Source organism: Acinonyx jubatus, chromosome F2, assembly GCF_027475565.1.
Source record: "Acinonyx jubatus isolate Ajub_Pintada_27869175 chromosome F2, VMU_Ajub_asm_v1.0, whole genome shotgun sequence".
Taxonomy (NCBI): domain Eukaryota; kingdom Metazoa; phylum Chordata; class Mammalia; order Carnivora; family Felidae; genus Acinonyx; species Acinonyx jubatus.
Window position 1 is genome coordinate 7022702 of NC_069394.1, and position 12907 is coordinate 7035608.

Here is a 12907-nt window from a genome sequence, read left to right on the forward strand (position 1 = left end):
CTTAGGACGTGGGAGCCCCCAAACGTGAACTGGCAAGGGTGCTCTTCACCCTTCTTGGCCGTGCAGCCTTCCCGGAGCGACCTAATCTCTTTAAAAACCCCTCGCCTCGATATAAAGAAAGAAGACCGCCAACCGATTCACAGGGACCCTTTCGACAAGTGAAGTGCTGTGCAAATAGCAATCACTAGAAGAGTTACCAGGGGTGAAAAGAAAGAAAGGACTGCAAAGGACAAATTAACTATCAGGGTGAACCGTACTAACAGGAATGAGGAACTTTTTGATTTCTTCCAGTGCGTGTCCCATCCGGGCATATGCTTCTGCTGGTGGAGCGAACACTTCGATGAGAACGTGGAGGTCGTCGTTGAGGTGAAAGTATTTTGCTTCCCCACTCTTCCTCAACTCTTCCTCCTGAAGAAAGGAAAACCATGCTTAAAAGCGTGTCTGTATAAGAAAAGGAAAAGAAACACTATGCAGAGCTTATCTGGCATGAGGCTGTCACAGAAGAGTCACTGAACAGCAAGCGGCACTGCCCAAGGATGGAGGTTTGAGATACAAACCTGACCCTGCCATTCCCGCAGGGAATGCTACGAAAACACCCGGGCTTCCTGCTGCTGCTGGAGAAGTCTCAGCTCCTGCCTCTGCCGGGAAGGACACCTGTGTCCCCCCAGCTCGACGCCCTCCAGGTGCCCTCAGACCCCTGGCCGGACTGGCTGATCTCCTCCGTTCCCTCTACGCTGGTTACGCCCAGTGCCCGTAGTGCGGCCACAAAGCACTTCCGCCATCAAAGTGTCTGACATAACCTATTCTTTACTTGACTCTTTTCTAATTTCCCTCACGGAAGGTGGTCACAGTGGAGCAAACACCGTGACCGTCTTCTCTGGTGCTCGTCCCTGGTCTAGAAAAGTACTCAGGACATAGTAGACACTCAGCGAGTATTTTCAGTGACGAGGTAAACACTATCTCATTTCTATGTTCGCTTGTGACCGTCTTCTCTGGTGCTCACCCCCTGGTCTAGAAAAGTGCCTGGCACACGGTAGACATTCAGCGAGTCTTTTCAATGAAGAGGTAAACCTTATTTCATTTCTATGTTCATTTGTTCATTCACATATTCATTCAAAAAAGCATTTCTACATGCCAGGCACTGTATCTGAAGATAAAAACGAATAAAATAAATGAAAGATCTTATTACATGATTTTATGATACGCGTTAAAAAAAAAACTTTGTTTTTATTTGTTTACATAATGAAACTCAGGGGGGAAATTAGGAGGAAAAAAACCCCAGATCAGAATGGGACAAGTGATTTTCGCCCATGATCTCCTAACTAGCATTCATTAGAGTGGCAAAGGACAGAATCTGGGACTTTTAAAAGTCTTTGTTTCCAACATTCAAATGAGACAGATTGAGATGAGTACGTACCTACATCTAGAGTGATTTCCCAAACGGGGGAAACCTTGCTAGCACCTCCAAAACACCAGCCCCACATGAAAGGGAACCCTAGAACTCCTGGCAACAACACCTTTTAATTCCACCACGAGCTAAGAGGTCAAAGAGGCACAAACACCCTTGACCTCACCACTTAAGGCTTCAACTTCTGTTACTTAACTAATTTGCTCTCTTATAAAGAAAAGAGAGATCTACATATGTAATATGAAAAGGGCACGGGGTTTTGAGTCAGATACACCGCAATCCTAGCCGTGCCAGCCACAGCCCAACGGTAGGCCATCTGTTCTAATCAGAACATTGGCCATCACTTCATCTCATACTCTGCCTTTCACAGCTGAAGGTTTAAACATCGAATTATATGTTCAACAGTTCACTTTTGGAAGCATAAACCAGAGAAGTAAACATTTCTTACCCATTCTACGATGGGCTCCAATTAATGATGATAATGACAGGCCGTCACTGTGACTCACGGTGAAGCACTGTCATCGCTACAGCGGAAGTAAACGGGAACAGCAGAGCTTTCTTATCCTAACCCGCCGCCGCACATCTCCACAGAGCGAGAAGCTTTACCACATTCTTCCCTGGGTTCATAAGGACTGGCAACATGGTGTGCGGGGAAGAACACAGACTTCGTTTGCACTCCTACATTCGAATCCCAAATCCAACATTTACCCTGTAACTTTGGGCAGGTTACTTTATCATCGCGAAGCGGTGACTTTAAGCGGGGAATAAGAGTATAGTATCAACAGATCGTAGGGTTGTTGTGGTAAGAAAGGAGTTATTAGCATAGTGATGAGGAGTTACTAGCAGTATGATGGAGTGGTAATAAAAAAAGGAGTCTCATGTTTAAGGACACAAAAAGTCCTTACAATGAGGCGTAGTACATCAGAAAGACTCAAAAAATGAACATAGCATCAATTATTCTATCATTCTATAATGCGGATGGGAAGGGCAAAACGGCCGGCATGTCTGGCACAAACTGAAGGCTCCACAGACCACATGTTATAGTGATTGTTATGCTACAAACCCAGCTGATACAGGGCGGTAACGACTCCCATAATTTCATCCATGTAGAAAACACAAGAATAAAATGAATTACGGTCTCATTAGAATTTAGACAGTGAACACTTTGAAAAGCTACAAGATTTTAACATTAAGTAATGGAAATCTCTGCAGCAATCCACATTATTTATTAACTGAGAATTTCTGCAGGCTGAGAGGCTCAACAGAAGCCAGCGCTCGAGTTCAGGCCGTGAGGACCGACTGCAGGACGGCAGGCGGGACCCCAGTAAGTCCCCATCTGTGTAGAAATCATCACTCGTGGTCACGTCAGTGAAACGCCTTGAAGGTGTAACCGATGGCCGTGCGTGTGCACGGCAGGACGAGCAAGGCGGTGGGGTGGGGCGCAACAGGCTATTGTTCACTGTACTGAAGAATTTTAAAAAGAGAGTGACAGACTCCAGACTTGACATTAGGAGTTCGAGGCTCAAAGAGCCAGCGGCAGCCTGGAGGGTGTCACCGCTCACGGCCGAAGGCCGGCGGAGGCCCCAGACGGAAGCATAGTCGAGGCCCGTGTGCCGCGGAAGGACGACGCACACGGCCCGGCCATCTCTTGTGTGGGATTTAGGAAAATGTCTGGAGAGCAGTGAAGACCTGAGAATTGGACCGGCAACATCAGAGAGGATCCAGACAACCCCGGGTTTTCGAGGGTCACAGCCCCGCTGAACCTTCGGCACTGGCGGGAGCGAGTCTGCTGGAGCTCTTCCTACCCTGTTTCGAGTAGCCAAGGTCGTTCCGTGAAAGGAGAGGACAATCCTCAGGCTTTGTCACTGTTCCTCAGGATGACCTCCTGGCCCATGATCCCTGCCCGGCCCGGGGATGCAGAGAACAAGAGAGCTCGCGGTAAATGGCAACATCCCCTTGCGTGCACACGACGCTCCCTCCCCGTCTTGCCAACGAGGATCGGGGGCCTTTTACTAGAGTGACTGCACACCGAGAAGAGGTACCCGGCGGCCCGAGGATTAACGAACCTGACTCTGAGCCAACGCTGCTCAACTGAAGGCCGCTGATGAGGGTGGAGAGTGGGTCCATGGGGTCAAGAGATAAAGGACTTCTGAGCCCGCCGCTTGACAGCAGGCTTAATGGACTGTGAACCTTACAATGTACTCTACTTCCCCAGTTCCGGGGTGTCCTGAGGGAATGGAAATGACCAGCCACTTACAGAATCTCTATATTGATTCTCAGACCCATGTGGTCAAGGACAGAGAAAGGAGAGGATTAGTGAAGGGCTGGTAAGTGGTCTAGGAAAGAAGCCTCAACAGGTAAGAGAACCGAGTGCCCCATGCAATGCAGAGCAGACACTCAGTGACCAGGGAGCCAAAGGGACTAACTGTAGATGTCAAAGCACCTCATTCCCCGCCCACCTCAGTGCTACTCAAGGGACTCCAATAAGGGGTCTGCGGTGAGAGAGAGGGAGAGATTAGATATTATTTCACAACACAGACTCCTCTGGAAAAGATTCCTGGCTACTGCACTGCCGAGTGTCCGCTGTGCCAACGGCAGAGAGAGCCCTTAAAATGACACCATAATCTGGACAGACCACCAAGCCCAGATAGCAAGCTGATAGTATTTAGGACCCCTTTCATTAAACGGATAGCCAGTCACTTGCTATTACTTGGACATATGATCTAACCAAAGACTTGCCTTCCCTGCTTCCCTTCTACCTATAAAACTGTCCGTGGACGCCCTGATCACGGCCACCGTAAGCCATAAAATGTTACTTCTGACCAAAAAAACCCTCCCTTAACAGCAAACAAAATAAGCAGTACAATGTAGATGAATTTCCCTGGGCATATCACGTACCTCATGACCGGATGGCCTTACTGAAGACCTCATTAACGTATCAGCAAGGATTGGGTATTTTCGTACAAGATACACAGAATTTCTAACCAACTGACCAAAATATGGTTCCCTTTCTTCCATCCAGAACAGATGAGTCAGGGAATCGAAGGAACATCATCTGAGACAGCAATGCTTAGTGAGTAGTTAACCTAACCTGGCCCACACCAGAATCATTTCAAACCCCACCCCCTGAAAATTCATTTTGAGATTCTACCCTCAAAAGAGGCTGTATGGGAATCTTTATATTTAACAGCATCCCATGTGTGTCTGATACACAGCCATGTTTTAATCAAATAATTTCATAAGCTTCCTTGATTAACTCAGATAATACACTCAGGTTCCCTAAATCTCATGTTTTCTACACATAAAACAAGAAAAATATTATGTACCTTCCATCATTTTTGCAGGGAGAACACGGAGTAACGCCCGTAACATGTTTCACAGAGTGCCTGACTCACAAGCAGATGGCAGCTATTTTTTCTTATAAAAGCCTTTGCTTCGATGGACTTTTGTGTGGGGAGGCTGGATTTTGTGTAAATAATTTTCTTGTCGGACACAATCATCGTCTGACCTTTTATGGTAAGTGGCCACTAAATGCGGACTCGGTTTTCAGGAATGTCAATCTTTTCACCATGACAGAACAACAAAATGGTAACAGAGAACACTGTCAGGGACGGCACGGCACGAAACGTGAATGCTTCTTTCAAAGGTGGTATATTTGAGAAAGTGATCAATAAAAACAACTCCATTAACTTTAACTTCTTAAAAAAGGAGGAGGTTAGCATGAATACATCCAAGGAGAACAACTGTGTGTTGGAACGCTAAGCCATTATTAAGGCGTCTAAAATCGACTTGAACCTGGTAAAACATAAAGGGTATCAAATGAAGGGCAAAAAGGGCAAATAAAGGTGTATACTTTATGAACTTAACCATGTGAAATACAAGCTTACAAAAAGGCCCAAAGGGACTCCTCTAAAATGCCAACAGTGGCCCCGAGACCACAGATAACTTTGATTTCTCTTTATGGAAATTTCAGTCTCACTGATCTGTCTACCAGGTGTTGTATCTACAATCAAAACCACAGGTATTGCTACTTCATTTTACAAATGAATGTGATAGTTACGGACGTACGTGTAAGACACTGCATGTTCTGAAACTGGCCCGAGTGACTCCATTTTTGGCCATATCCCAGACTCACCGCCTTCTACAATGTTTCCATATAACTTCATTTAAGATCCTAGCTAGCTCTTATATAATTTGTATTAATACGATGGATACTCTAAAGGTGGATTATACAACCTGTCTCCAAAAGCAGCCATTGTCTACAACGAATGTTACCTTTGCCTTGTCTCGCATGGAACCTTTTCCAAGGATGGACATTTTTGTCAAGGTTTCTTCTTGTAAGCGCTTCAGAGAATTGCCACGGGGACCCAAAAGTTTCCCCACAAAGTTGAACTAGAAGAAAACAAACAAATTGGTAAGTCATATCTGAAAGTAATTTATTAATCTTGAACATCAGGAAACACGACAGTACACTGCACATTACTAATTAACGTCAGATATTTAAGTTCCTACTATATGCATCACACTGTAATGTTTTTCACAAACCCCATAAAATGGGGTTAAAAATTGTAAAGTAAAAAAACCAACCATTTCAATGATGGCTAGATTTCACAAATTATAAATGAAGCTATTCCCAGAATTCCTAAGTTGTTGTCCTGACACTTTCAGTAGGCATCTGACATGAAGCACAAACAGTGCTAGCATGAGGATGTGGGTGGGGAAGAGGTAATGTGCACTGGGCTGGTCATTGTGGAGCATCTGGGTCCTTCCACCTGGTCAGTCAACCAGGGAGTGCACTGGCCTAGATGAGTTCTCAAGCAGTCAGTGGCTCACAAAGCTTTATGACAAAATTCATCTACCTCTTCTATTTTTTTAACATTTATTTATTTTTGAGAGACAGAGAGAGACAGAGCGTGACCAGGGGAGGGACAGAGAGACGGAGACACAGAATCAGAAGCGGGCTCCAGGCTCCAAGCTGTCAGCACAGAGCCCAATGCGGGGCTCAAACCCACGAACTGTGAGATCATGACCTGAGCAAAAGTTGGATGCTTAACCAACGGAGCCACCCAAGTGCCCCAACATCTAACTCTTCTAAAACAACAAGCTTTGGAAATGTTGACAAAATATTTAGTCTAGATTCTACGGGGTTCTTTATTTAACAGGCAGCATAGAAGTGAATTCATTAATGGCATAGATTCTGAGGCTACACTGCCGTGGTTTTAAGACATGGTTTTTCCATTTACCAGCTGAGTTAACCCGGCTAGTAACTGCGTTACCTAATCTCTCTGTACCTTGGATTCCTCATCTACAAAATGAGAATGGCAAATGACAACACAACCCACCCTCATAACGCCGTTAGGAGGATTAAATGGGTCCATATAAAAAAACCAGAACAATGCTTAGCACATAATAGATAATAAATATATCTTGAATGAAAGGGTATTTCATGAATGAAAGGATATTATTAGGAATTTCACACAACTGTTAAAAGCGTTACTATAATTAAGTTGTGAATATTTCTTGTTCCCAAAAGGAAAAGTCAGCCCTACTGACTAGGCAATCTTTGGCAAGACTGCGGATTACAAACTTACGCAGCTGCTGCTTTGGTATCAGCTCTCGTCCACAATCTATGCCACTGCTGTGCTGTTGCTGTTTTTAAAAGACAATTGTTCCTCAATTTCTCTATGGAAAGTGAAGTAATATTCTTAAAATACGAGCTTTTAAAAAATCAAAATGGTATTTTTTCCTTGCTCACTTTTAATTTTATTAGTCTTCAATGAAAACTCAAATAACTACAGTATTTTTAACCTTCAAATTAAATACTTTTTTTTAATTTAAAGTCAATTACTTTTTAAAAAATAGAAATGATACAGAGTTAAAAATATCAAATAATACAACGTAGGAAAAAATCAGTGTCTCCACCCACGGATCCCTGCCTTATTTCTTGGTTCCCCATTTGCTCTGCTTTATCTTTCTGGAAATTCTTATGTGTCTATCAGGATCTCCTGGTTTGGAACTCTAAATTTCTCTCTTATTCTTCCTCTTTCTCTTTCACCTTCTCTCTCTCTCTCTTTTACTTTCTGGGAGATTTAAGTATATTTCCTACATATCTTTTGATTTTTTCATTTTTGCTATCAAACATTTAACTACTAATAGCATTTTCTTATATTTGTTCCTTTTTTACAGCATCTTAAAAATATTTTATGTAATTGATACAAATTCTTATCTTTCTGAGGATTTTAATGCAGTGCCCCCTTCCCCCAACTTGGAGCTTATAGCATCTGCTGCTTCCAACAGATTCATGTTGTGCAAATTGGTCTCTTCCTACATTATCGGCTTTCCTCAAGTGACCAGTAATCCCCCCTGCTGCCTGCTCTTAAAAATTTAAGGTTGCAGCTCAAAAACATTACCTGGACACCCTGGAACTCCCTGATCTCCCAGGAGGAGGTATCAGCCTGGCTGCTGGAATGTTGGGATTCCCACTATGAGCTACGTACACTTTTATTTAAGGGAAATAATGCCCTCATTTTCCAGTGTGGCATCTCTAGCCCTCAGTTGAATCCATCTGGGTCTCAGAGCCCAGAGTTTCTTTATTCAACCCCTTCAGGAAATCTCTAGTCTGCTGTAGGTGCCTGGCTTCATAAGCTGGGAGGAGCATCCAGTGGTCTAACTACTACTTCTTTTTTTAAATTTTATTTCTAGAGAAAGAGCATGTGCTAGCAGGGGAGGGTGCAGAGAGAGAGAGAAAGAGAGAATCTCCAGCAAGCCCCACCTCGGCACGGGGCCTGATGTGGGGCTCAATCCCATAACCCTGGGATCGTGACATGAGCCGAAATCGAGAATCAGATGCCCAACCAGACTGAGCCCCCCAAGTGCCCCTAACCACTTCTCACATAAGCTCTGAACCAAGTCTCCACTTCAGTTCTGCCCCTAAATCCACCTTCTCAGTAACTGGCATCTAGGATTCCGGAGTTTTCTCAAGGTGTTCCCACACTACTGACCAAATTTCTGGGACACTTTCTCTGGCCCTGTGAGCTTGGATTCTTCTTTCTCTGCTCTCCTAAGTCATTACCATTTGTCCATTTATTTTGCAGCCACTGAAATCTCACTCCAGTCATTGGCCTATTGTTGCCTCGCCCTTCCATTCTTGTCTTTGAGGACCTGTGCCTTTTTACTTCATTTACATTCATTTTGGCAGGTTTCAAGGATGGCATGAGAATAAATTTGTGGTCAAACAGCCATATTTGCATCACGTCTTTAGTAGTTAAATATTTCCCCATTAATAAAAACTAAGAGGCCTTAGAAATCATCCAGTCCAAACATCTAATTTTATACTGAGAAAACTGAAGCCCACAGAATGGTAGGATTTATTCAAGGTCACTTGTAAAACACAAAGACACAAGCCTCTACATACAGAGGAAAAACATTTTTATGATTTTATATGCCTTCAGGAGTTTCTTTCTCCATTTAACTTCTATTAGTCTTTCCTTCACAAAAAGTACATAAATGAGTACTTTGGCAAGCACAAGATTTTCACCGACTTCTCTGTTCAAGCATGTATTGTGCAGGAGTCATGTGTCCCAGGTCAAGTCCCCCTCACGGGTGTCGGACTTCATCCACAACACAAGGACCTTAGGACCCACCGGCAGTGCCGGTCATATGAATTAAATACGGAAATTTATAAAAAATCACCTAACAAAGCAACCAATAGATGGTGCGTATCCTATGCCAAATGGGTAAGGAATAAATTGATGAATTCAGCTATTATGAACGTACATAATTTTACGTGAACAACACCCACCGGTTACTACACACCGACTACCCTCCGACGGCAATGCATACTGAACCGGCACGGCCGTGCCCAGGTCTGTGGCTGAGAACTGAGAGCGTGGACCCTCAGCGTCCTTAATGCTGACTCACAACGACGGCAGTACGCTCGGTTGCTTGGTCGGGTTCTCAACCCCTGATTGCATCACCTTCCCGGGAGAATCTGGAAATACTTAGCATGTTTGCTTGTCACGCTGACTGTAGGTCACTCCTGGCACTTAGTGGGCAAAAGCCAAGACTATCACACATCAGAAACGGAGGGGACTGCCCTTCACAATGAAGGAGTGTCCTGTGTAAAATGTCAACCGTGTCCCTACCGAGAAACACCGCTGGGGAGAGGAGCCACCGACTCCGGTCCCTCTCTACATCTTGGGCTTAAAGCCCTTGCTGCTCCTCTGGCGATTACACGATCGGTTCCTCCGTGGATTCTCTAAGGTGCCATCATGTCCTTCAACAAACCATAAGCCGCCCAGGTGGGTACCTACAACAAGACGAGGCCTAAGTGATGCACGGGCTGTGAAAGCCTCTTGCATCCTTCAGACAACACGAATGGTACAGGAGTTGGGGAGCACGGCTGTCTCAAGTGCCCAAGTTCTAGGACACGCTGGTGCTCCTAGGCCACAGCCTTCTGAAGCAGCGGGGCGCCCTCTTACCGGCAGTGTGGCCACGGCAGTTCCTTAGCCTTCCCAGTCCCCAGTGTCACCATATTTGCCCCGTGGAGGCTGCAGCACTGAAGGGTTGTCAGGAAGATTAAAGCACATCAGATAAGTGTGCCCCTAGAATGCCGAATTTAACCAGCCCCTGTGCTCCTAAAACAGTGATGATGAGGACAGCCTGGGGCCCTTTCCCATTCCTGGGAATGGTTCCCTGCAGAGTTCCTCCTCCTCAGGGGATTTAGATAAGGCCTGTAGATGACTCCCTGTTCACCTAAGAGCAGACCGACCCAGACCCTGGACCTTCCCATTCTTTGCCTCACAAAAGATTGGCCAACCTGTCTGTCCCCACTGACCAGTCAGAAAACGTCCTCTCACCTCACCTGATCAAACTTCAAAGAAGTTCTCGTTTTCCTCACGCCCCTAAATGTGACCCACAGGCAACCTGGGACAGCACACAATCCCTGAAGATCCCCCCACTTCCAGGCACCAGCCTCAGGGTGACGGTTCTCTGACCTAGTGTCCCATCATGCTGTCGCCACACCCTCCTGGCCTTGGGCCCGGCTCCCCTTGTGCCCGCTGACTGCTAGGTCAATGACAGATCTCAGGAGGCTCAGAGCCCCTGCTATTACAAGTCCCCCTTCCTGTTCTTCTAATAATAATTTTTTAATGTTCATTTATTTTTGAGAGAGAGAGAGATCATGAGTGGGAGAGGGGTAGAGAGGGGGAGATAGAGGATCCAAAGCAGGCTCTGCACAGAGAGCACTGAGCCCGATGGGGGGCTCAAACTCATGAACTGCAAGATCATGACTTAAAAGCCAAAGTTGGACACTCACCCGAATGAGTCACCCAGGTGCTCCATAATAATACTTTCATTTTGTTTAATGTTTATTTATTTTTGAGAGAGAGCAAATGGAGAAGGGGCAGAGAGAGAGGGAGACACAGAATCCGAAGCAGGCTTCAGGCTCCGAGCTGTCAGCACAGAGCCCAACATGGGGCTTGAAGCCACGAAGTGCGAGATCATGGCCTGAGCCGAAGTCAGACACTCAACTGACTGAGCCACCCAGGCACCCCCCAATAATGCTTTCAAATAAAATCTTTCCTTAACCTAAGTCAGGATTTGTTTTCTGATAACTGGATTTGTAAATAAGAACTTAATACATTTTAACTTTCATTTTTTATTAATAATTTCATCTGTCCACAGATTTGAATAAGAGGTGAAAGTATTATTTCCAAAATCAATGATATTTTTCCAGATGCCAATTAGTACAGAACTATATTATACTACAAATTTTATAACTGCAAATAGGAAACTTTGTGCAAACGATTACAAAGGATAAACCAACACAGAATAAGTATATTTGAGTTTCACTGCATAACATGTAAGATCCCGTAATTATGTTCTTTGTTGGAAAAGACCAAATGTTTTTCTGAACTAGCTTTAATTGACTTAAACTATATTTGTGACAGGACACTGCTCCTTGGGGAACAATTACACATAAGCTGTCATTTCATAAACAACTAAGCCTCAAGAACATGTCACGGTCTCCATTAAAAGGTTCCCTTAATTGGGTGCTCATCAAAAAGTAGGTTAGTCCAACAAAGGGATGTTTTATTGACCTCCAACTGCACACTAAAACTGAACTTGTAACCTCTGCCAACATAGCCTCAACCGTTATCTTCCAGAGCTCCCCAGCCCAGTAAACGGCCCTGCCGTCAGCGCCCTGACTTAAGCCAGAAACTTCCGCGAGGGCAATGAGGAGACCTTTTGTGTTCACTGGTCTACCACCTGTGCAGAGGGAGCATTTAATAAATGGATTCATTATATCTAACTGGGTCCCTTACACCTGTCTATTTTTCTGCAGATGCCCCAAACTCCCAGCCGAGGCCACCGTCATCGCCCACTGTGCCCGCTACGGAAGCCTTTCTCCGTGTCAACCTCGATATCCTAAATCAGCACAGCACTCTTCACACAAAGGTCACTTTGGGACATTCTGAGTAAAACACAACTCCCAACAACCTTCTGAATGAAGTCCTGATGTCCTGACGCTGCTGAGAAAAGCCCCTCCTGACCCAGCTCTTGCCTACCTCTCTGGCTTCTCCACTTCCCTGCTCTTGACTTCTGCCAGTCTGGATTTTGTGCGGTTTCTCAAAACTACCACATCCCAAGAACTACCCATCTCGGCTCAGATGGGAGAGCTGGAAAGAACGAACATCACTCTTGCCCTCAAAACCCGAAGAAAGCTGGACAGAATGCAAGTTAATGCTGAAGTCCCAGGGCAAACACCAACCGCACCCAGGGCAGGGTACAGGCACCTGCTGGGAGAAACGAGACTCGAGAGCCTGCTTATCTGGGGTGGGCTCGCACCAGAGCAGGAAGCCCTGAAGGCCACAGAATTAGAGGAGCTGACACTTTGTTAAAGGTCTTCCGGGCAGGAACTCAACACTCACACCCCCAGCCTCCATGGGCCCACAGGGGGATCAGGGAAAGACTCAGCAGCCACCGCTGAGATCTGCTCAGATCCACACCCTCATCTGCAGGAGCAAAGACAACAAAACCACTCACCCCCCCCCCTTTTTTTTTAAATACTTAAAGATCAACAAAACATGCAGTTAGGTCGGCGTCTGCCCTCTGTACTGTCATTACTGCTGCAACACTGGTGAAGTGGCCAACTTGCTCTAGGTGGAGAGTGGAAAACACAGGAGATGACGAGCCTGTCCATACTGAGTTTCAGGTTTCAGCAGCGGCAGCCGGGTGACAGACAAGTGCAACTTACATGCAGACCACCGCATCTACTAACTGCCAGGAAGCATCCACGGGGCCCCTGGTGTTCACGGTGGGCTGGCCTGTGATGGTTACAGGGAAGTGGTGTCCTGTGCAAGGACACGGGGACAGAGGACTTCCTGCAACGTGAACAGTAAGTGCAAAGGCCCTTGAATTCGAAGGCGCTTCCAAGAACAAGGAGCTGGGAGCCTGCGGGGAGCAGAGCTAGTCTGGGCTGGGAAGTCAGACACAGGG

The 12907-nt window shown here is 45.6% G+C and overlaps 1 protein-coding gene across 6 annotated transcripts in view; it reads right to left on the reverse strand.

Annotated features, from left to right (window-relative positions):
* Positions 1-12907, reverse strand: part of KHDRBS3 (KH RNA binding domain containing, signal transduction associated 3) — a 189004-nt gene that overhangs the window by 97302 nt on the left and 78795 nt on the right. For all 6 annotated transcript variants that reach the window (XR_008292829.1, XR_008292828.1, XM_027063848.2 and 3 more), the window contains exons 3-4: positions 5684-5800; positions 262-408 (exon numbers count right to left, since the gene is read on the reverse strand). Coding sequence is in view for 4 of the 6 variants with exons in the window: in XM_027063848.2 (XP_026919649.2) it covers positions 262-408; positions 5684-5800 (264 nt within the window). In the remaining 2 variants the exon portion in view is untranslated. The remainder of the gene's footprint in view (positions 1-261; positions 409-5683; positions 5801-12907) is intronic.